This window comes from Protopterus annectens, chromosome 2.part0 (assembly GCF_019279795.1).
Source record: "Protopterus annectens isolate FY-2018-M chromosome 2.part0, PAN1.0, whole genome shotgun sequence".
Taxonomy (NCBI): domain Eukaryota; kingdom Metazoa; phylum Chordata; order Ceratodontiformes; family Protopteridae; genus Protopterus; species Protopterus annectens.
This window is the reverse complement of record NC_056728.1, coordinates 1,861,663,016-1,861,684,958: the sequence shown is the minus strand read 5'-3', so window position 1 is coordinate 1,861,684,958 and position 21,943 is coordinate 1,861,663,016. Positions and strand designations below refer to the sequence as shown.

Sequence of the window (21,943 nt, the reverse complement as noted above, 5' to 3'; positions counted from 1 at the left end):
ACTTCTTCTAAAAGGAAAAGGCACCCTTCTCCAGAAATTATGACAGAACAGAATTCTGAGGAATCTGATTATTCAGTTTTTAAAGAGGAACAGCCTCCCTTAACTGCTTATGAGGATTCAGATGCAGAGGAATCCATCCCTTCTGCATCCCCTCCAGAGGACCTTTCCTTTGGGGAAACCCTTCACTCCCTCAGGGAACATTTCCAATGGGAATCTCAGGACTTCCCACAGTCTAAGAAAAGACTTGGAGAGTTTCTGGACTTGCCCCAGCACAGACCCCCCCTGGCCATCCCCTCTACTTTAGAAGTAGTGGATGATGTTTTCCATGAATCCAACTTAGCCCATGGCACCCTCCCTCCTGCTCCCAGTAAACCTGATGGGTACTACAGACTACCAGATTCTCACAAATACCTGTACAGAAATTCTGCTGCAGACCCAGAGGTCATTACACGGGGATCTAAAGGAGCCAAGACAAGTTGTGCCAGTAATCCTCTTCCTTCTGACAAGGACTCCAGAGCTCTGGACAGATGGGGTAAAAAAGTATACCCCTTTGCAACCTTAGCTATCAGAGTACTCAGTTGTCAGTTCCATATGTTAAAATGTCAACAACACACTTTGGAACAATTAAAACAGAAGATTGCTACCTTTCTTGACTGTGCCAATTCAAAAGAGTTAGCAGATTTACTGCAGTCAGCTTGTCCAGTGGCCAAACACTCATTACAGTGTGGATATGACGCCCTAGAAGCCTCTAGCAGGGCAGCAATGACAGGATCTGTTATTAGGAGACATGCTTGGCTGAAGAAACAACCTCTCCCTGATCATGTCAAGTCTAAACTTATTGATGCACCCCTAGATAAGGAGCGCTTGTTTGGGGAAAAAGCAGAAGAGGTGCTTAAAAAGATCGAAGACAAAGCAAAATCTATGCAAACAGTAAAAAATTTCTTTCAAGTTCAAACTCCCAGATTCATAAGGAACTTTCCCTCTAAGCACTGGGCCTTCCCTGCATCTAGCAGACAGGGAAAGGTAAGCTCTGCAGGGACAGACCCTCCAGCCCCTATACCAGGGCCAGCAGAGAAGCAAACAATGGACCACTTCCATGTCTATGGCAGGGAGTTCTAAGCCACCCTTTTATGGCAAACACTCACAATGACTCCCTCTCCCCCCTTCTGCCCTCCCTTCACTCACCAAAAACTAGGAGGACGGCTCTCCCTCTTCAGACAATTGGCTTTCTGTAACAAAGGACCAATGGGTCTTAATGATCATTTCTCAGGGATACAAATTTTCTTTCAGCGAACTCCCAGTTCCAAGAGAGTACCCAGACTTACCTCCAAATCAGAGGGCGGAGGCATTGAAACAGTCCAAACTCTCATATCACAGGGGGCAGAAGAACCTGTCCACTCAGATCAAACAGGCAAAAACTTTTATTCCAGACTATTTCTTGTGCCCAGAAAAGAGGGCACTTGGCACCCTATCCTGGAGCTATCCATTCTGAACACCTCTCTGGTGGTCCCCAGATACAAAATGCTAACTTTGCAGCAGCTGCTGCCTATGTTAGTAAAAAATGTCTGGCTAGTGATGACCCTAGACCTAAAAGATGTCCACCTCTACATCCCATCGGGGAGTTGTGCAGAAAATTCCTGGGCTTCAGAGCAGGCTCACAACACTTTCAGTTCTCTGCGCTGCCCTATGGCTTGTCTACTGCTCCCAGAGTATTAACCAAATGCTTGGCCCCAGCCATAGCGTTCTGCAGGCAGAGAAGTATAGAGATTTACCCTTACCTGGATGACTGCCTCATTCAGGCAGAGTGCAAAGAAAAACTGCTCCAGGATCTTCTCTTTGTCAAATCTCTCCTAACTTTCCTAGGGTTCACCATCAACGAGAAGAAATCAAAACAAAACCCCACCAAGAAGATCATTTTCTTGGGAGCTGTGCTAGACACAGCATCCCAAATGGCCTTCCTATCCCCAGAAAACCAGAGCTTCCTGCCTGTCTACTTTACCCAGCTGGCTTCCAGAAGTCACCTCACTGCGAGGAAGTTCCTGCAAGCCCTGGGATACATGGCATCTTGCATCCTTCTCATTCCTCTGGCCAGGCTTCACATGAGAAAACTTCAGTGGTACTTAAAGAACCTTTGGTGCCAGCACTCTCAGTCTCTAGAGACCTCTCTCCCTCTGATCCCTTGTATAAGGGCTGAGTTTCTCTGGTGGGCAGAGGCCTCTGCTAGGAACAAGGGTCTTCCCTTCATTCTCTGCCCTTCCGGCCAGACCATCACCACCGACACATCCAATATTGCTTGGGACGCTCACCTAGCAGGCAGGTGCACCCAAGGTCTTTGGGATGCCCAGCACCTTCCCTTACATATCAATCAGAAAGAAACGATGGCAGTACAAAAGGCTCTGACATCTTTCAAACCCCATCTCAGGCCAGGGGTACTCCTTATAAAAACAGACAACACCACAGTAATGTGGTATATCAACAATCAGGGGGGCCCAATCATACCCCCTGTGCAGGTTAGCCATGAGCCTCTGGCTTACAGCCACCTCCATGGGTCTACACCTAATTGCCCAATACCTGCCAGGGGTCAATAACACTCTGGCAGACCACCTAAGCAGAAACTTACTGGACTCCCACGAATGGCAGCTCCACAGGGAAATCCTTCTGCAAATCACTCAGGAGTGGGTGACTCCGGAAATGGATCTCTTTTCCTCGCACTTCAACCACCAGCTGCAAAAGTTCTGTACCAGCAAGTACCACCTCCTAGCATTTAAGGTGGATGCCTTGACCTTCCCCTGGAACTCACTCTTTGTGTACGCATTCCCACCTCTGCCTCTTATTCCCAAGGTACTGATCAAAATAAGGGAGGAGAGACCAAAGGCCATCCTCATTGCTCCAGATTAGCCCACACAGCATTGGTACCCCTTACCTGCGCAGCCTGACCTTACAGCCCTCCAATCAGCTTCTCCTGATCTCAGACCTCTTGACCCAGGTGAGGGGAAAGATAGTGCACCCAGACTTACAGACTCTCGATCTTTCAGCATGGCTTATGCCTTAAAGGCTAACAAGGAGTCCCTGTTAAGCAAACAGGCCCTAGACATCATCACAGAGGCCAGAAGGCCCAGCACCAGAAAATCATACGCAGGGAAATGGAAAAGATTCTGCTCCTGGAACCAGTCCAAAGGGGCCAGTACCTCCCATCCCTCCATCCCTCTTATCTTGGATTACCTAGCCAAGTTTCTCAGTAGTGGCCTCTCTTCCACCTCTATTAAAAATTCATGCCTCAGCCATTTCTGCCCATTACAATTCAGACCCACCCCTCTTCTCTCATCCTTTGATTAGGCAATTCCTCAGAGGGGCTTCTAATATCAGACCTCCCAGAAGGCCTCTCATGCCACCCTGGGACCTGAATTATGTTCTAGAAAAACGAACCTTCCCTCCTTTCAAACCTGCTACTTCTACAGAATTGAAACCCCTCTCCTGGAAGATTGCCTTCCTGCTAGCTATCATCTCAGCCAGAAAGGGTATCAAAACTTCAGGCTCTCATAGTTGTTGAGCCCTCCATTATTTTCCATGTAGACAAGGTCTCCCTGAGGACTAACCCCTCCTTTATGCCCAAGGTGGTATCTGATGTGACCCTTAACCAGGCCATTCACCTACCCACATTCTTTCCCAATCCTCAAAACAAGGGGGAAAGAATTCTACACTCATTAGGCATGCATAGACATCTCAGATACTATCTGGACCATACTAAACCATTCAGAAAAACAGACCAACTACTTGTCAGCTTTGCCCCAGGGGCAGAAGGGAAGCCCATTTCCAAACAAGCCATTTCCAAATGGATATCACACTGTATCCATTTCTGCTACAGACTACATGGAAACCCTGCCTAAGTCTATCCATACCCATTCCACTAGGGCAGCCTCCATTTCCACAGCCTTCCTCAGAGGAGTCCTCACCAAGGACATCTTGGAAGCTGCCACCTGGACCTCTGCCCATACCTTTACAAAGCATTACCACCTACCTATTTTTCTAAGTCTAGGGCAGGGTTTGCCTGTGCAGTTCTCCAGGGCCTGCTTTGACTCATGCCTAGGACTCTAACCTGTCCTTTCACCCCTCTCCTCAGCTTTGGGAATCCTCCCACAGGTGTTGACTGCAACAGTGAAACACGAAGAACATAGTGCAGTTGTGTACACTTACCATAAATGTAGATGTTTGAGTGTATTCACTGTTGCAGTCCTGGTTTCCCTCCCTCCATCCCCCATATAGCATCTTCCCGTAGGGGGACATACGCTTCCCATGATGGCTTTTAGCCACCAGGACCACTTTTCCTTATTTCCTTGTGCTTCTTATGGGTTAGGGCAAGAAAAACTGATGTAATGACATCAGCTCTTTTGCTTTATAGCACTGACGACCTGATGTCAGACTACAGGCGATGGCAGCCGATGCAAAAATAATTGACTCTGGTATTTGGGCCGGCCGAGGGCTACCACAGCAGGGATAACCCACAGGTGTTAACTGCAACAGTGAATACGCTTTAACATCTTATGGTAAGTGTATACAACTGTACATTTTGGAATTGTTTTGTTAGTGGAGCTAGTTGGTGTGGAGGGTAAGGTACCATAGTGAAATCCTCTGCATACCAAATGGTCTTGATGGTATCACATAAAGATGACATTTATTTACAAATGTGTCACATAGCAGGATCCAAGGAATATGGATCTGGGAAGGAGGTAATCCCAGAGGTTGATTCATTCACCACGGAGGTGGATGCAGTTCTTCACAACTTCTGCTCAGTACAATGTAGCAGAGGCGAGTTGACAATGATTGTCTTCAATCTTCTATGATGCAAGATTTATTTTTGCCTTTCTACCCTTTCTTCTGAGTGCATGACTATTAGACATATTCAGAGAAGAAGAAGCAAAACTCATATTAATTAATTTATTTTTTGCCAAGAAAAGTGTGGCTTCTATGCTGGGTTCTATTGTTGGATCTCTGAAGTGAAGAAAGGCTTTGCTGGAGGAGTTGGCTGAGGCAACATTTGGCTCTATCTCTGGTCCGACTCCTCATTTAGGTACCTGTGGAGATCTCTGTGATCAGTGAAGTTGCCTGAAACCCTTTCACTTGTCAGAAATTATCTGGTAAATAGAAAGTGTTGTTTTTGCCTACCTCTGGTAGTGAGTTTGCAAGTGAGTCTTGCATATGATAAACATTTATTTTTTCATGGTTCTTAGTAACTGAAGATGCATGTCTCCAGTATTTCAGAGCATTGCAACCTTGTAGAAGATAGAACTATGGCCAATCACAGACTTATAAAGCAGTTTATTTAGGGAGTATGCGTTTGTGCTCACTGTTGAACTTTCCTCTTCCTTGGGGTCCAGTTTTATGATTAAGTGGCTTAACTGTTACCTGTTTAAAGTGGCTGGCTCAGCAGATCTTAAGTTTGTCTCTTGAAAGGCACTGCTCACTTTGGTCATTACTTTCATTCTCATGATCTTGGAGCCACAGTTCCTAGTTTTCGAAGACCTTATTTTATCTTTCACAAGAATCGGGTGTTCCTGGCATCCCATAGAGCTGACCCTTGTTTCCTCCTGGAAGTGATGTCCAAACCATTCTTAAACCATTCTCTCAACCTCCCGGGTTTTTTTTTCTGAGCAGAATTAGTGGTAGAGCGAGACTTTCATACTCATCATGTGCATTTGTGGCTCAGATTGTAACCAAATAAGATGGGTGAAGTCAAGAAGAAAGGCTACCTTTTTGCTTTCCTTTCTCCAGGTAAAGAAGGCTACCTGTAGCTGAGCAAACCCTGTCTAAATAGGCTGCTAGCTGCTTTGGTTTTCATCACTGGACTGCTAAGTATCCATTACCTAATTTCAACAAAGGTCATCTCGGCATGTAAATAGCTTACTTTCAACGCATGTTTGAAGACAGTGCTCATTATACACATTTGTGATTTGAACACTTGAACATCAGTTTATACCATGCATTACTTCTTGAAGTTTAAGTCCAACTGTTTGCCTTCCTTTGTTAATTTGGTGCTGCAGGTTCTGTCCTTCTGAGCTCTTCCTTTTTCAACCAGTTTGGCTGCTTCCACCTTGGGAAGTATTTTGAATACTGCTTGGGATTCTTCTCAACCAGTAGTCACTGTAGAGGGCCCTACAGAATAAACTGTAACAAATCTATTAGTAGTCACCTTATCAGCTGATTTTTGAAACCGCAAACTGGAAGTCTGTTGCACCCACTTTGGTGAGCCCTGTACCAGGACAGAACCCTCCACCTGCTTTGTAGATGAATTTTCCATTGTGTCTGGAAGATTTATGATTTTATCTCACTTTCTCTCTCTGTCTTACAGGTGCACTTGCAAAGTACTGGAAGACAAGGAGCTGGGCATGTCCTCTGCAGTCCAGTTTGTGACATCATGACATGCTCTGGCAGGAGGTATCCTCCTTCTCAGACCATGGGAGCTGGAGAATGCATGAATCTGTGTGCTGACAGGGTTCTCAGCAAAAGCACTCCCAGCAGTTCACTTCTGTACAGGTTCTTGTTGAAGACCCACTAATATTCTAATTAATCACTGTTCTTATTTCTTTTACAGTCTCATTTACATTAGAAGGAGTCTGTGCTTGACTGTAAGTTTTAAATTTGAATTTGTTGTGCCATAATGCGTTATCACTTTATATACAGTGAAATATTTGCTTTAATTGGTGATATTGTCTACCCTACAACTAAAGTTCAAGCAATAGAATCACATTTAGATTGTTCTGTTTATGGTCTGTATGCTGCTTCTGTCATCTCAGCTTCTGTTGTCTCATAGTATTTGACCTGCTCATTCTAAACCCCCATACGTAGACAGAGACGGAGAGAATCACCAAGCCACTTTGAAGATTACATTTGGATATAGCTTCTCAGTAAGCAGAAGTGTATTTGCTACTGATGCTCTGCCATGCTTGTTTGCTACATAGTGCTCTTGTTCCTCAGGTTATCTTTTAAGTTTACACTTTTCCCTTTTTGTAAGCTATTTCTAACATATTTGTTTTAAAGGTCCTGCAGGAAGCGGTGAAAGATGCTGATCTGCATCATGTTGCCTGTAATGTGGTGAAAAAGCCTGGAAACATTTACTACTTGTATCAGCGTGAATCTGGCCAGCGGTACTTCTCCATTCTATCACCAAAGGTAAACGTCAATGTTTGGATTTTCCTAAAACTATGTAGCACAAAACAAAAATCCATGATCCCTTACCTGTGAAGTACACCTGCATCTCATAGCAGAATATGTTTGCAGTCATGCTTGAGGGCTATATTTCTCTCATTGACCTTATTAATGCCTTCAGGTATTTCTGTGCAGTCAGTCAGTAGCATCTCTAGGCACCCAGTATTACCTCAGTATAATTGTATTAATAATACATTTAAGCTGCTGAAAGACGTCATCTTGAAACATGCATGAGGGGCAGCAGAACTACATTGAAACTTGATGTCTTGTTTTGTACAGCTAAAAAGATACTAAATATAGTTCATGTACTGACTATTCATATTGTCATAATTTTCATATTTCTGTAAATATCACAATAACCAAACAGAAGTATAATTCATGGCTTAATGTAAAGGTGCATTGTTGCATAATAAAAATCCTGTTGGCATGGTTTTGTCTTTGTAGCTTGAATGGTTGCTGTACCTTCAGTGTTTATTATGATTTATGATCTCATTTAAGAGTCTGAATCCGATGAGTACTGCCACTGTAAAGGTGGCTCTGTGCTGAATAGTTTAGGGTTTACGTTTCTTTTTGGTTCCAGAGATTTGAATGTCTGTTTGTACTATGAGTGTATAACTTGATTTTGTTAAGTGTTAGGATGCAGCCATTGGAAGTAGAGCTCTACCTTCCAGAGCTCCACTGGATGGAATGGGATATGACACCATACTAATTTGTTTTCCGTTCAGTTTTATAGTCTAACCCAATGCTCATTTAAGGCTGTTGCTACTGCTCCCTGGTGATGCTAAGTAAAAGCAGAGAACTAAGTGGAGAGAATGTGTTAGAGGTTTTGAAACTCCAGAAATGCTCTTTTAGTGTTTTCCATAGAAATGAACTAAAGGATGATAAATCGACCAGCAACAGTATACGTACACCAGTGATGCTGTTCACAACTTAAAATATGCAAAATGAGTTAAACTGGTTGGATGAACTGAAGCTAACACATTGCTTCTTTACACCCCCCAACTCCTGCTGGTCTGACTTCAGCAGACAAAGTAGTATTTTCTTTTTGGTGTTGTGACGATGGGGCGTAAGATGAAATGTTCAGCTAAGGCTGGAAGCTTATTCCCTGAAAACACATTTGGTGCTATAATATCAGTGTGAGTTGCCTATTCTGTAAAGGATGTTAGAAGATGGATTGGAGTTAGGAGGCTGTCCCCTCCACGTGGCCAGTATTCTGTGTAAAAACATGGAGATAGTAATAAGTAAAGTAGTTTTTCAAAATGATGCAGGGGACCACCTTCTGCTAAATAATGAAACGAATGATACATTTGTTAAGGGAGGATCTTGCCTTATGAATCTTGTATAATGTTGTGAAAATGTAGCGACAGCACTTTGGGGGAGTGGTGATGTCTGAGAGTACCACTTATCTTGTCGTTGCTGAGACATCCAGCACTATGCCACATAAGGGAGTAATTGATCAGGTAACATCATTAAATGCCAAGTCACGCATTTTTCAATGGGTAAAACACCAGCCAAGCAAAAAATGAGTAAAACACCAGCCAAGCAAAAAAAAAAAAAAAAAAAAAAAAGAAGTCCAAAGCAAAGAGGTTACTTGTTTATCCAAATGGGTGAATAGTCAGTGGTGTGCCATGTGGCTCTGCACATGAAGCACTTTTTTTTCACTCTGTCTCACAAATGCAAGTGGAAAATGAACTGTGAATTGCCAGATATGCTGATAATTGCAAACTAGGCAATTAATTCAGTAAAAAATGCTGATATACTTCTAGGTGGTCTATAAAAAGTGCACACTGGCACAGTAGTATTGATATCATCTTTAACATCAGTATTTGTAGCATCATCAGCCATGCCAAAAAGCACAAAAGTTATGATAAAATAACTTGTAAAGTTATAAAAATGCACAGTTGTTACAAACAGTGGTTGACAACAGTTTAAACCTCAAAAACTGTGTCTTGACCAAAGTAAGGAAAGCATGTTCTGTAGCCCATTTAATTCTAAAGGCATGTATACTCTGTCTGCGGAGATCATTGTACCACTTTGTACCTCAGTGATCCTGTCCAATAGGACTGAATGTTGTAGCCCTCAAGCAACCAGCTGAAAGAACTTGAAAAGGTACAGTAATTAGTTTCTAGAAATAATCATTTGGTTGGAAAAACTTAAACTGTCCAAAATCGCTTTGATTGCTGTCTTTATATTTTTTTTCACATTAGATGACCTTTGTCACCTATTGTGTAAGGGGAAGTGTGATCCAGTTATGCCTGAAAGTCTGTATCTGGAGCACATTGACGTTGGCGCTAACACTAGATAATTGATCCTAATACCAAAAACAAATATCAGTAGTTCAAAAATGGGGCAGAAACTTAAACACCTTTTAGAATTATGAAATACACTTCCACGTACTGTCAGGAGCAGTCAACCATTTACTTCCCTTAGCAATATATTTTTTGTGTCTGCTTATAATGTATGTTTTTCAGAGGGCTTCTCCCTTTTTCCATTGTTATTAAACAAACCAATTGTAGGCTTGTTTGTTATGATTATGACTTGCTTGTTTTCGAGAGCTTTGATTACAATATTGTACTTCCTATGTAGTGCACCACCCCATTCCATGCATTCAGTATTTATGATTATACAACGGTAGTTCATTAGTATTCAAAAACATGCTCACTGATTGGTCAGCCCAACCAGTGTGCCTGTTTAAAATCAAGCATATACCAATAGAAAAAAGTTCAGCCGCTGAAATTCAACCGGACTTTCTTCTATTAATATATGCTATGCTATGGAACTCAATGCCCAATGCTAAGTTTATAAGAGCAGCAGTTACAGTAGGGACCTTTGTCCCCCTTACTTATAGCTTTGCAGTTTTCTTGAGCCAAGAGGTCAAGAGGTGCATACGGAGGGCTGAGAAAATACAAGGAAAATTGGGTACGTTATGCAAAACTAAAGAAATGTAACTGATTTTCCTTGTATTTTTGCCCTGTCTCTCTCGTGCCTCTAAACTATTCAGATTTCACAGGTATTTTTTTTTTCAAAAAAAAAAAAAAAAAAAAAGCAACAAAGACGTTCCTTTCTCTGCTGCTTGCTTTCCAAAGCACTGATGTACTGTGTAAGTGTGGGCATGTAAGTCCCATATGCATGTGCAGTACAACAATAAAGCAGAAGAATGTGGAAACAGTGCGAAAAACACCATGGCTCCATTATACAAAGACATTATTTAAGAAAAGTAAGTATTTTCTTTCTTAAATAATGTAATTGTATAATAGCAATAACCGACTTGTGGGTGTGGGTATATTGAAGATTTATGCATGGTTGATTGTTTAATTGGTTTACTGTCATATATTCAAATTCTCTGCGTTCAAATGTTCAGATGTCCAAACATGTTAGAAAATCAGAACACCGAACACAGTAAATTCCGAACTAAGCATTTCAGTAAAGTCGAATGTCGAACATGTCGACTTTACTGAAATGCCCACATCCGCTCAGCAGTAAAACACACTTTTTGCAGGGGGGGGGGCAAGCCCCCCCTGCACCCCCTCCACACACCCCTACTTATATATACAGACTCCGAGATCACACTACAATGAAGGAAAGGATACATTTCCCGATTCCCCACTTTTGTGCAATCTGCACCACAATGTCGAACCTTGTAATAGCGAACGTCCGCTATTAAACGGCTCGACATTGTGGTGCTCGCAGTTTCAGATATGCAAATTAGGTTTCGCACATATGTCAATTCGAACGCAGTGAATTCAAATATATGATAGTAAACCGTTTGATTACTTGAGCTTTGCCTTCGTGATCAAACCACACCAGCTGTGGGTAAATCTTTAATATACCAAACCCACTCACCAGTTATTGCTAAAATAACTATTGAAGTCTGCATTTAATTTTGAGAGATGAAGATTCATCAGAATTCAAATGATCATGCCCCAGATTAGTAAATGGGTTATAAAAGAAATCTGCAATAACAAAAGTATATGAAAACAGTCAACCCTTTCTTCTGATAATGAGGTTAAATTTGAATGGATAACTTTTTCCATTGTTGGTGTCCAAGAGAAAACTTGAGCAAGACCTGGTTTTATTTCATACTGTAAAAGAATTGGTAGTGCTCAGTTGTGCAGACAGTCCCCGAAAAGAGAGCAGCAAAGGTTGATATCACTAGTCTTACTGTCTATCTTCCCCTTCATCTGGACTTGGGATCGTCATAGGTCAAGCTTCTAAACTACCTGCAGCAACAAAAAAGATTTTGTTCCATTGAAATTGTACTTCCTATCCACCTATATGAAGTTTATGGACACAGGAACTCTGGGGAACTAATCATAGTAATATCCAAGGAAACATTCTGTTGCAGCGAGAAATCTGTCACAAAAGTGAGGCAACTACTACTTTTAAAATCAGAGTACAGTTCATTTTTGCTAGTCAAAGTCATGTTGTTGACCGCAGTACTTTATGTAGATCCCAAATGCTGGGGTTTGTAGAAAGGAAATTACTCTGCTGAGTAAATCAGTTGTCACTAAACCCAGGTCTCCCCTTTTTCCCTTGCAGACCCCACATAGTCTGTAATCACAGGTGCCTCAGACTTTGCTTGGGGAGCTGTATACAAGAGAGAGAAAGTTCAGGGACTGTGGAATAAACAGGATTAATAAAAGCACAAGAAATTATATAGCTAATAAATGCTCTCACATCTCTGAGCTGTCTTTGGATTCTAAACACTCTACTTGTAATCACAGGCAGCACCACAGAGATGTGTTAGATAAATCGGATCCTACCCCCTTTGCAGATTAGTGATGGTAGCCTGGGAACCAGCAACTCAACACAGTCAGAGCAGAGTGTTATACCAGACAAACTGAGCAGGAGCAGGACAGACCCCTACAAAGCGAGTTACTACTAATGGTCTTCCAGGAATTGATCCAACTGTGAAAAACTCTTCAAGTAAATCTGTTTGCCTTCAATCACAACAGACAGTTAAAGAAATTCTGCTCCAAAGACTCCTTACTCAAAAGTTTGAAAGACAGATACCTTTTCACTTCCATAGAAAATGATGTTCCTTCATGCTTCTGCATCCTATCCTGTAATAACCAGGGTTCTTCTAAAGATTCAGAATTACTCCAAGGATCATACTGGTATCTCCCTTTTGGCTCAAGTAACAGTGGTTCTCACTTCTCAAATTGGCCAGAGGCAATTAGCACAAGCTTCCTCATAGCTGGACTTATTCACACAGGACACCCCAGCCTTCAGTTTCTTCAACTCACTGCTCGGATGATAAAAAATTCTAATACCTTTTAGGCACCTGTTTTCTGAGGATATGCAGTAGGTAATAAAGGAGGCTAATAAACCTGCTACTAGAAAATCATATTTGGCTAAGTGGAAAATATTTTCTAGTTGGTGCAAAAGAAGGAACCGTGAACCTCTTTAAGGCCCAGACACCTCTGGTTATCCAGTATTTATGTGAGTTTCTGGCCTTTCTTACTCTTGTCAACATTCATCTCTCTGCCATCTCTGTTGTTGGGACATGGATCCTCCTATCTAACCTGCCTTAAGTTACACAGTTTTTGAAAGGGGTTTTGCATACCCATCCACCTAGATGACAGGTGACTGCTTCTTGGAATCTGAATTTTGTACTGGAGAAACTTGCTCTTTCCCTTTTGAATCTGTTCACAAGGCCAATTTGAAGTTTTTATCTTGGTAAAGTGTTACTCATCAGTCATTTCATAAAGTCAGTAACTTTGAAAACAATGTTTTTGTTTATGCCAGAAGTGGTTTCATAGTTTACTTTGAGCCAGGCTGTTCATCTCCCTGTTTTCTATCCAGAACCAAAAATAGGGGAGAAAGAATTCTACACACTTTGGATGGCTACAGGCAACTCAGATACTACAGTGAAAGGACACAAACCTTCAGAACAACTGTCTGTTTATTTCCTATGAAGGTAAGAAAAACTATCAGCATTAAAGCAGGCAGTTTCTAAATGGTTGTCCCATGCTATTGCTTTTTGTTTTTCTTACCATAAAAAGTCACTTCCAGGCAAGGTCAGGACTCAGTCTTCTTGGCCTTTGGCTACTTCTGTGGATTTTTGGAAAGGGACAGACTCTAGAAATATACTAGAGGCAATAATGTGGCCATCCGTGCACACCTTTATCAAGCACTACATATTAGAGTCTTTCTGTTGGTTCAAAGCAGGCTTTGCTATGACTATTCTCCAGGGGCTCCTGGATTCTGATCCTTCTGCCTACACCCTTTTTTTCTGAGCTTTGGCATTTGACCCATATAGCTTAGGCTATTACAATGGTAATAGTACAGTTGTATAAACAAGCATACCATAACAATAGTCGTACAAATACATCACTCTATCTGGTGGAACACCCTCCGTCAACACCCCCCTCCTTTATGCCAGAGTGTGTGTATTTTTTTACTTTCCCTTTCTCCTATCACATATCTAGCAGGGCTCTACCCTCTCTTAGTATGAGGAAAGAAAGCTGTGAAAATTTAGTGATCTAACCAATGAATTCAAACTGTTCGGTGATTAGGGCATGTAAAAGGTACCCTAAAGCTATGGAAACTGGTTATTTGTCCTATCCTTGGCAGGATATGACCCACATAGCTTAGGCTACTGCAACAATGACTTATTCAAACATCTACTGTTATGGTAACTTTACTTACAAAACTGTAGTTTCACATGGATGTGTTTTTCATCCCTTGGCAAGTAAGGTTCTTGTATGCCTCCTTCCATTTCTTACAATTCCTTTTATTTTTCTAGAATGCACAAGTCGAGCTCCAGTTGAGTAACCCTCACGTGCAACCTCAACCTGGTCTGTGACATCAATAGGACTTGTTGGCGAGACAGATTTGTGTCCCAGAGACTCCCTCTTTTGTGGAATAGACTCCCTCTCCACGTAAAGCAGAGTACCTCATTAACCCTTTTTAAGCGCAGTCTGGATAACTGGATGGGGGAACAGAAAATACACCCCTAGGATTCCACCGGTGTTGCTGTTGGACAGTGGCACAGGGTGCTGACTTGTTGGAACATAGGCTAAATTCTTGGCTAGGCTGGTAAGGGCCTTAGGGCCAATAGCCTAGTAACTTCCTATGCAGGGAAAAAAAAAAACAAAAGCAAGTTGCTCTTACACCCCTGGTGGCTGAGAAGGTTGTGGTTTCAGGCAGTCATATCCCTGCTGATACTTGAAAACTTTTCCTGTTCCACCAAAGAGTTCACCAGTGGTTGGAATCACATCTGTTTCCATTTCAAGTACTGGTTCTTACTCTAGGCTGTCTGATCCTGACAGATGATCTGGCAAGAATGTCCAGAGTAACTGAAACTATGAAGAAACCCTCTGCCCAGGAGACATACACTGCAAAGTTGAAAAGGTTTTCCATTTGGGAAAAGCAGTACCCAGTATTGTCACATTTGGTCATTTTACATGTGACCTTGACATGTTTCAAGAACTCTTTGATTTGGGCATCAGTAATTACAGAGTCATGAGCATATGTCAGATATACCAGCTCATCATGGCATCATATACATTATACATTGTTTCAAATTATTTTTATTTTTAAGGTTTTTGTATGCACTGAGATTGTTGATCTGTGCATGTACTGTAGTAGTCTATCGAAGTCTGTAAAGTCACTCTTTCAGTGTCACGTTTGTGAACATCGGTATTTGGGTATTTCAGTCACTATCAATACACCTACACATGTATGCATATTTTTATAAATAAATATATATATATATATATATATATATATATATATATATATATATATATATAATATGTGATGTTATCACACTCGCCTTTATTCTAACTTGTGGCTCAGATTCGATGTGTCGGATCTGTCTCGGCCATTTCTGCAGCTCAAGGTTTTCAGCAAAGCTCATGGGCTTCATTCTTTACCCATAATGCAACCCCGTAATTACCTCAGATCTCATTTGCCACGCAGCAAAGATGTTGAAAGAATAGCTCTGGGCTGAGTACTTAGTTTTTTAAAAAACTCCCCAGGATTTACTAATCTTCCGTGTAAGACTAGATTAGTCTTACACGGAAGTGCCAGTCTAAGAGTATGACTGCAGCGCACCATGCATATTAATGAGGGCACGCTGCCTCAACTCTAAAGCTTATACGGAGTGTGGACCAGTATAGGGGGCATGTAGGACTGCTGAGCAGTCCAAAAATCCACACCCCTGCAATGAAGAAACGCCGCAATGTCAAGTTACATGAGCGTGTCCGCTCACATGTGCACAATGTAACACTACACTCCCCCATATGTTAAACAACTGACAAAATTAAAAATAGAAAGATTTTTAAATGTTTTTTATTTCATCCGACGTAGCTGCCCGTATTTGCGTGGGTTTGCCTATTGCTTAGCTACAGTTAGCAGCTTAGATAACTTAGATTTACTAACACTAACGTTCAGCATAAAAACAATGGCTATCTCTCCTCTGCTACTTTTCTAGACCGATCTAAAGCATTTGACATGGTCCCACACAAACAACTTATCTCTGTCCTCATAACCTGTCCTTCTCACAATCAGTCACCAACTGGTTTCAGAGTTACCTGTCTGACCGCCAACAATCCGTTGTATGGCAGAATGACATATCTCCCCAACTACCTGTCTCCATAGGGGTTCCCCAAGGATCCATCCTTGGACCCCTACTCTTCTCTGTTTACACCAATAATCTAGCCTCTGCCACCAAACATGACACACTCATACAATACGCAGATGACTAGACCATCATCTGCTCAGCCCAGTCCCTACCCAAACTGCAAAAAGTCACACAGGAAGCCTTTTCCTCTGTTGAAACATGGTTATCCAATGCCCAATTATTACTCGACCCAAACAAAACTAAACTACTCCTCTTCCAACCCACCAAACCTACTCAAAACAACTCTCACTTTAACATCACAGCAAAAGACAACACCACTATACACCCAAGTGAACACACCAAATTGCTAGGAGTGGAAATAGACAATAAACTAAAATCTGACAATCACATATCCATGACCATAAAAAAAGTCCACAAAAAACTAGGAACGTTATACAGAAATAAGGAATTTCTCACCAAAGCAGCAAAGATTTCAATAGCAAATTCCCACCTTATCTCCACCCTACTTTATGCCTCTCCAATATATACCAACCTAAGGCAATGTGATCTAAACTAGCTAGAGACCTGCTACAACAAAATCGCCAAATTCGCCACAGGGGCATCCTACCATAGTCACCACGGTCTCTCACTTGCTGAACTGGGCTGGCTTGAACTCCCTCACCTCCTTCAGTGGTATCAACTCTCACTTGCCCACAAACTAGTAAACCATCCACTAAATGTCCCATCCCTCCAGAATCTACTCCAACCCTATCGCACCACCAGACCACTAAGATCCAGCAACAAAAATCACTTGCAGATCACTAAAGCTAATAACTCTGCTGGTGAAGCACTATTCTCGTGTGCCATAGCCAAATTATGGAACTCACTCCCACCCACAATTACCTCCATACCATCATGCACCCACTTCAAAACTTTACTAAAAGCGCACCTAAAAACATGCTGGCTATGCCCTTCCAACTCCCACTCTAATATCATCCACCCCATCCAACCACTACCTTTCTTTCCACTCCACTAACTACCTTGATTATAGCAAGCTCAGATGCTCATAAGCCTTGTACTTATTATACAGCAGGAACTTCTCATTGTAACATTTGTTAATGTATGTTATGTACTTCACAGATAAAGATTCTAGTTGTCTACTGATGTACTATGTTCTTCATCTTAAATATGTTGTAAGTAATTGCTATGTTAAATTGTTAATAGCTATGTAATCCAATGTAACTACTGTCTGTTTATTTTACTGTGGAGCTTTTCTCCCCGGGCTTCCGCTGAAAATGGACCTACGTCCAGTCGGACACTCCCGGTCAACAAATTTAAATAAAATAAAATAAAATAGATACCAGAAGAGGATAATAAGAAAAATATATGCAAATTAAGCAAAATAGCGATAACGTAGTGGTTAGAGCCTTCGCACAAAGAGGAGGCATTCCCGGTTCGAGTCCCACTACTGCATGTTCCATTTTCTGTTGGAAATCTGTGTACAAAAATATTTCCTGACATTTTTAATGTATACGTTTTGTAAAAAGCATTGAAAAGTTACCTGTAGTAGTGAACAAATTTTATATATATATATATATATATATATATATATATATATATATATATATATGACGGTGAAATGGTTATGCATTCTGAGGCATGAGTGCCCTATTTTAAGCTTTATAAAATACTGCTAAGCACATTTTACCAGTACTGAGCGTATTTAAATCCAATTGCTTGTAGCTGCGCACCGCGTTAACCAGCACAATGTCTTTGCGTGTAGCTGTGCACCGTGCTAACCAGCACAATGTCGGACAACATCACGCAACGTTGAGCAAAGTCGGGCAAAGTTGGTTAAACATGGCCACACCTCCTTTACTGTACCTTAACCAGTTAGGTCTGCCAAGTAGGAAAATAAAAATCAGTGACAGGGCTCGAACTCAGGATACTGAGCACTATAGTCACAGTACTTAACCACAAAGCCATGACAGCATTTCATAAACATGCACTTTCAACAGACACATATCTATCAAAGGAATTTTAAAGATTGCCAACATCAGCTAAGCAGGTGTGCCTACAGCTGAGTTTTTCAAAACTGGCCAATCACAAATAAGTGCGGGAAATGAGGCATATTTAAGCTCCACAGGTGGGAATACTTGCTATAACTAGTTGTAGCTTCCTTCTGCAGTCAGCATGGCCGGTGTTGGAGAAGGCACTCGATACAGAGTGCAATGCTGGGGCATTGAGGAGTCCAAAGTAATGGTTTGGCTCCTTGTCCACAATCATGAGGAAAGACTCCTGTGGGGCCAGTAACAGGGTACCCAATATAAAACGGAGGCCTGGAACAGTCTTGCTCGTGATCTCACCAGTGCCACTGGTGTTCCTCAGACTGGTGAGCAGGTCAGGCACCATTATTCTGACCTGAAGCGACATAGGGAGGATCAACTGGACCAGTGGATCCAGGAATCCCATGTGGTGCCTAATGCCCCAGTACTGAGTAAGTAGCCATTGTATTAAGTAGTTAAGAGTTGCTATGCTTGTCTATACTATGGATAGGTATGTCTCAATATCACTGCATTTACTTCACAGCTGGAGGTGTCCAGGCTATGAATCGACAAGCCCATGGAGATAGGCTGCAAAGGCTGTGTCATCAGGCAGGTTAGTAATTATTCTGCATGTACTGTTATGTAAAATAAATGAGAGAGCCTTCAAAAAGAGTTTTAACCCAGTAAATAAAGTGTAATAATCATTTAATAAATGTATAATTCCTGGAGTGCGTCTGTGTCATTTTCTTTGATATGTTGTTGTACTTATTGCATTCTACAAATAGTGTTGTATTAAGCAGTGTCAACCCACACTTGGGTAGGCCCATATAACGTGGATGAAGGGAGTGCCAGTAGCTTTTATGCATATTTACAGCCCTCAACTGTTGGTTCATGCCCAGCATGTACAGGTTAATCTGGCACATGAGTAGCTTGGTATTGTGTTCCCCAGAAATGTCAGTGTGCTGCCAGAAATGTAGGGAGCTGTTAACATATAACTGATACTTTCACCTGAACATATCTAGATAATAATAATTATATGAAAGCAGAGCTGTCAGTGTACCATTTTAGCAGTAATGCGTGTGAACAACTCTCAAAATATGTAGCAGTAACATCTGCATCTTGGACAGTTTGTTTGTAAGATACAGCTCATGTATATAATGATCGAGCAAAATCCAATTGCACAATATAAGGACATTGAGTAGTGTAATAATACATGTAAGGGACATATAACTACAGTTAATAGGAATGTAGTGAAAACTAGAAGGATATAAAAGTTGTTAATAGAGCTATCTTTTCCCACCCTACTGTATGTGCATAAAAAATGCAATTCCACACCTCAGTCGGTATGTCTAATCTCAAAACATTTGTTGGGACATATGTCCTATTGGTTTATAAATATTTCCATTTATTTTTATGCATGTGCCCTATTAAAATACCACAATATTGGTGGCCTGTTGCCATCAATTCAACCTGCATGCTGGTGTAATGTCCACTATTGTTCTATATATGCACGTGCTATGCTTGCTTTTCAACTGTTGAAAATCTCGTGTGTTGGGTTAATGGGAATACTTCTGCATGCTGTTATAACTAATTGGGAATGCTGTTGACTGTTACTAACCCATATCTTTATTAAACTCTCCATAACATAGTTCGTATGGAAAGGCCAGTCCCAGCAGACCCACCTGTCCCACCTCAGCTGGCCATGGCACCTGGCACCAGCAGATCTTGTGCCCAGCCTGGGACCTCCTCCTCCGTTGGTCCTGTGCCACCTTCGGGTGGAAGCACTGCAGGGGATGGGGCTCGGCTCCCCTGTGCAAGCATGGGTGGAGGAGGGCCACCTATCACCCTTCGAATGGTCCGGGCTGTGGTGCGTAGAGAGATTGAACATTCTGTTGCAGAATCTCTACGCCAGTTTGAGGCTCGAGTGGCGCAATTCCCGGGTCAGCCTGCCACTCCTACAAAGCCCCCAGCACAGCTACCCCTCTGGGCCGTGAAGGTGCAGTGGTGACTGCCCATGGGTGGGGACCTCAGTCCCACTGTTTCCATCTGGGGGCTCATGGGCTTGCGATTTCCAAACATCCCTCCCTGTCAAAGGTGTTCAGTCACCACATGTGTCATATACCGCCCCTGTATGCGTCTTGTTTGTCTTGTCTATTTATCTCCCCAACCTACCTCCCCAAATATACCTAGCTACCCCACATTCCACTCACCTGAAAAAAAAAAGGGCAGTCTGCTCCCAAAATAAAGTTACGCCTCATATGTAGCTGCCCATTTTGCACACATGTCCACTGGACACATGAAATGTTATTTAATTGTCATTACAACATACTTTGTCCTCACCCTTTTCTCAGGGGTTGAAGGTTTCATATCTACCTCCAAATTTATTGCATATGCACAGCTGTTGAAGAAATAGGCAGCTATGGACCTTCCCTACACCCGACATGTACATCCTGAGCTATTTTCCATACTGTCTTTCCCTCTTTGTGCCCCTTTTTCACCACTTTCCTATCTCCCCATTTTTCTTTTATTTCGAAGAAATGAGCGCGGGGGTTAGCGGGAGTAAGCACTGTTAAGCAGTAGTTAGCGGGTTTGCGTTTGTTTGCGCTTGGCTAAGCAATGCGCAGCAATGCACAAACCCGCTTACAACTGCTTAAAAGTGCCTTAGTCACTCTGTATGTGAGGGCCCTTGTTCTGCTCAGGAGCAAAATAAAACACCTCTGTAAGTCTCTAACCCCGGACCTTGCACACACTACACAACATGAAATACCACTAAGCCACGGTAGATATACATCAGGTTGGTGCTTAAATAAATATATCATGCATCAGAATGAGTAAATGTAAAGGAAAAATAGGAATACCATACCACACAACTTGTTCTGTGGATGTTGACCAACAGTTGTTGTGGGATTACATTACATGACTGTGATAAGAGAAGCAGCCATTGTAGCAGGAAATAATGTTACACCATCACTTTACAACCCCACACAGTATCACAGCAGGACAAACACTGGCATATCTGTTTAGGGCAGAGGCCATACCTCCCAACTGTCCCTAATTTTCAGGGATGTCCCTGATTTTGAAACAAATTTTAGCTCTGTCCCTCTGAATCCCTCTGAAAACTACTGACTTTCGCCAGAAAGGTGGTGAATTACAATTAATGAATAATGAAAATAATTAAGAGTTAGACACTTCTTTTACTTCAGAAAAGGTGTATTAATTCATATGCTCTGATTCTCTCAATGTGTCAACTTAATGGCACTAATATTTTAAAGGTGTCCCTGATTTTTTCTTGACTTTTCCCTGAGTCTGTTCAAATATGTACCTGAGTGGTTGAGAGGTCTGGCAGAGGCAGAAACACAGAGGCATATCAGCCTTTCTGCTGTTACACACTGTGCAAATAGCTTTGGAAGGAGTTTTGGAAGCATACCCTTATGTAGGAATACAACACTGAAATACAAATGGATGTAGCCATGTACTGGCAGGAACCAACTGTAAGAATGCCATTGCTCTATTGCTGAAAAGACCTGTGTGGTGCACAGACAAAAAATAACAGGCTATTCTCTGGCTATCATGTGGATAGGTCCACAGTTGGGAGTTATGCAGACAGACTACTTGCCTTGATAAATTAACATGTACACAGCAACCCTGTAAGTCCAGCAAGATAAAATCCACACAATACTACTTACGCTGTCTGTACTTCTGCAACCCTACCCAAATGTAGAATATACTTGTGTGTGCAGGGTCTACCAAGGATGTAGGTAAGCACACTCACAGTACTGAAATGTGTCCAGTTTTTCTGAGCAGCTTGTGCTAATGTCAACACTAAAAAAGCACAAACTGTTTAGAACTGAGTAAATGAATATTCACAGTATAGCAGTTCACAAACAATTCTTGTGTCAAAGGAATACATCTCAATAACTAGCTTTGTATGGCAGTTAATTGTAACAGTTGAAAAGAAAGTACATCTTTCCATGTATCTTGGGGTAGCATTTTGAGGGGTGAGTACATTTCTACACTGTCAAGTGGGTACTGGAAGCAGCAGCATTGGGTCTGAATACAAAATGTAAATCTTTGGCTTACACCCCTGGCTTCTGATATAAGAACTATACCAACCTTCTGTCTTAAA

At 41.8% G+C, this 21,943-nt stretch overlaps 1 protein-coding gene across 1 annotated transcript in view; it reads left to right on the top strand.

The window, feature by feature from the left end:
* CCHR2.PART0H1orf50 (chromosome chr2.part0 C1orf50 homolog) overlaps window positions 1–21,943 on the top strand; it is a 171,409-nt gene that overhangs the window by 86,044 nt on the left and 63,422 nt on the right. Inside the window, exon 5 of the mRNA XM_044061891.1 lies at window positions 7,036–7,167. Coding sequence (XP_043917826.1) covers window positions 7,036–7,167 — 132 coding nt within the window. The remainder of the gene's footprint in view (window positions 1–7,035; window positions 7,168–21,943) is intronic.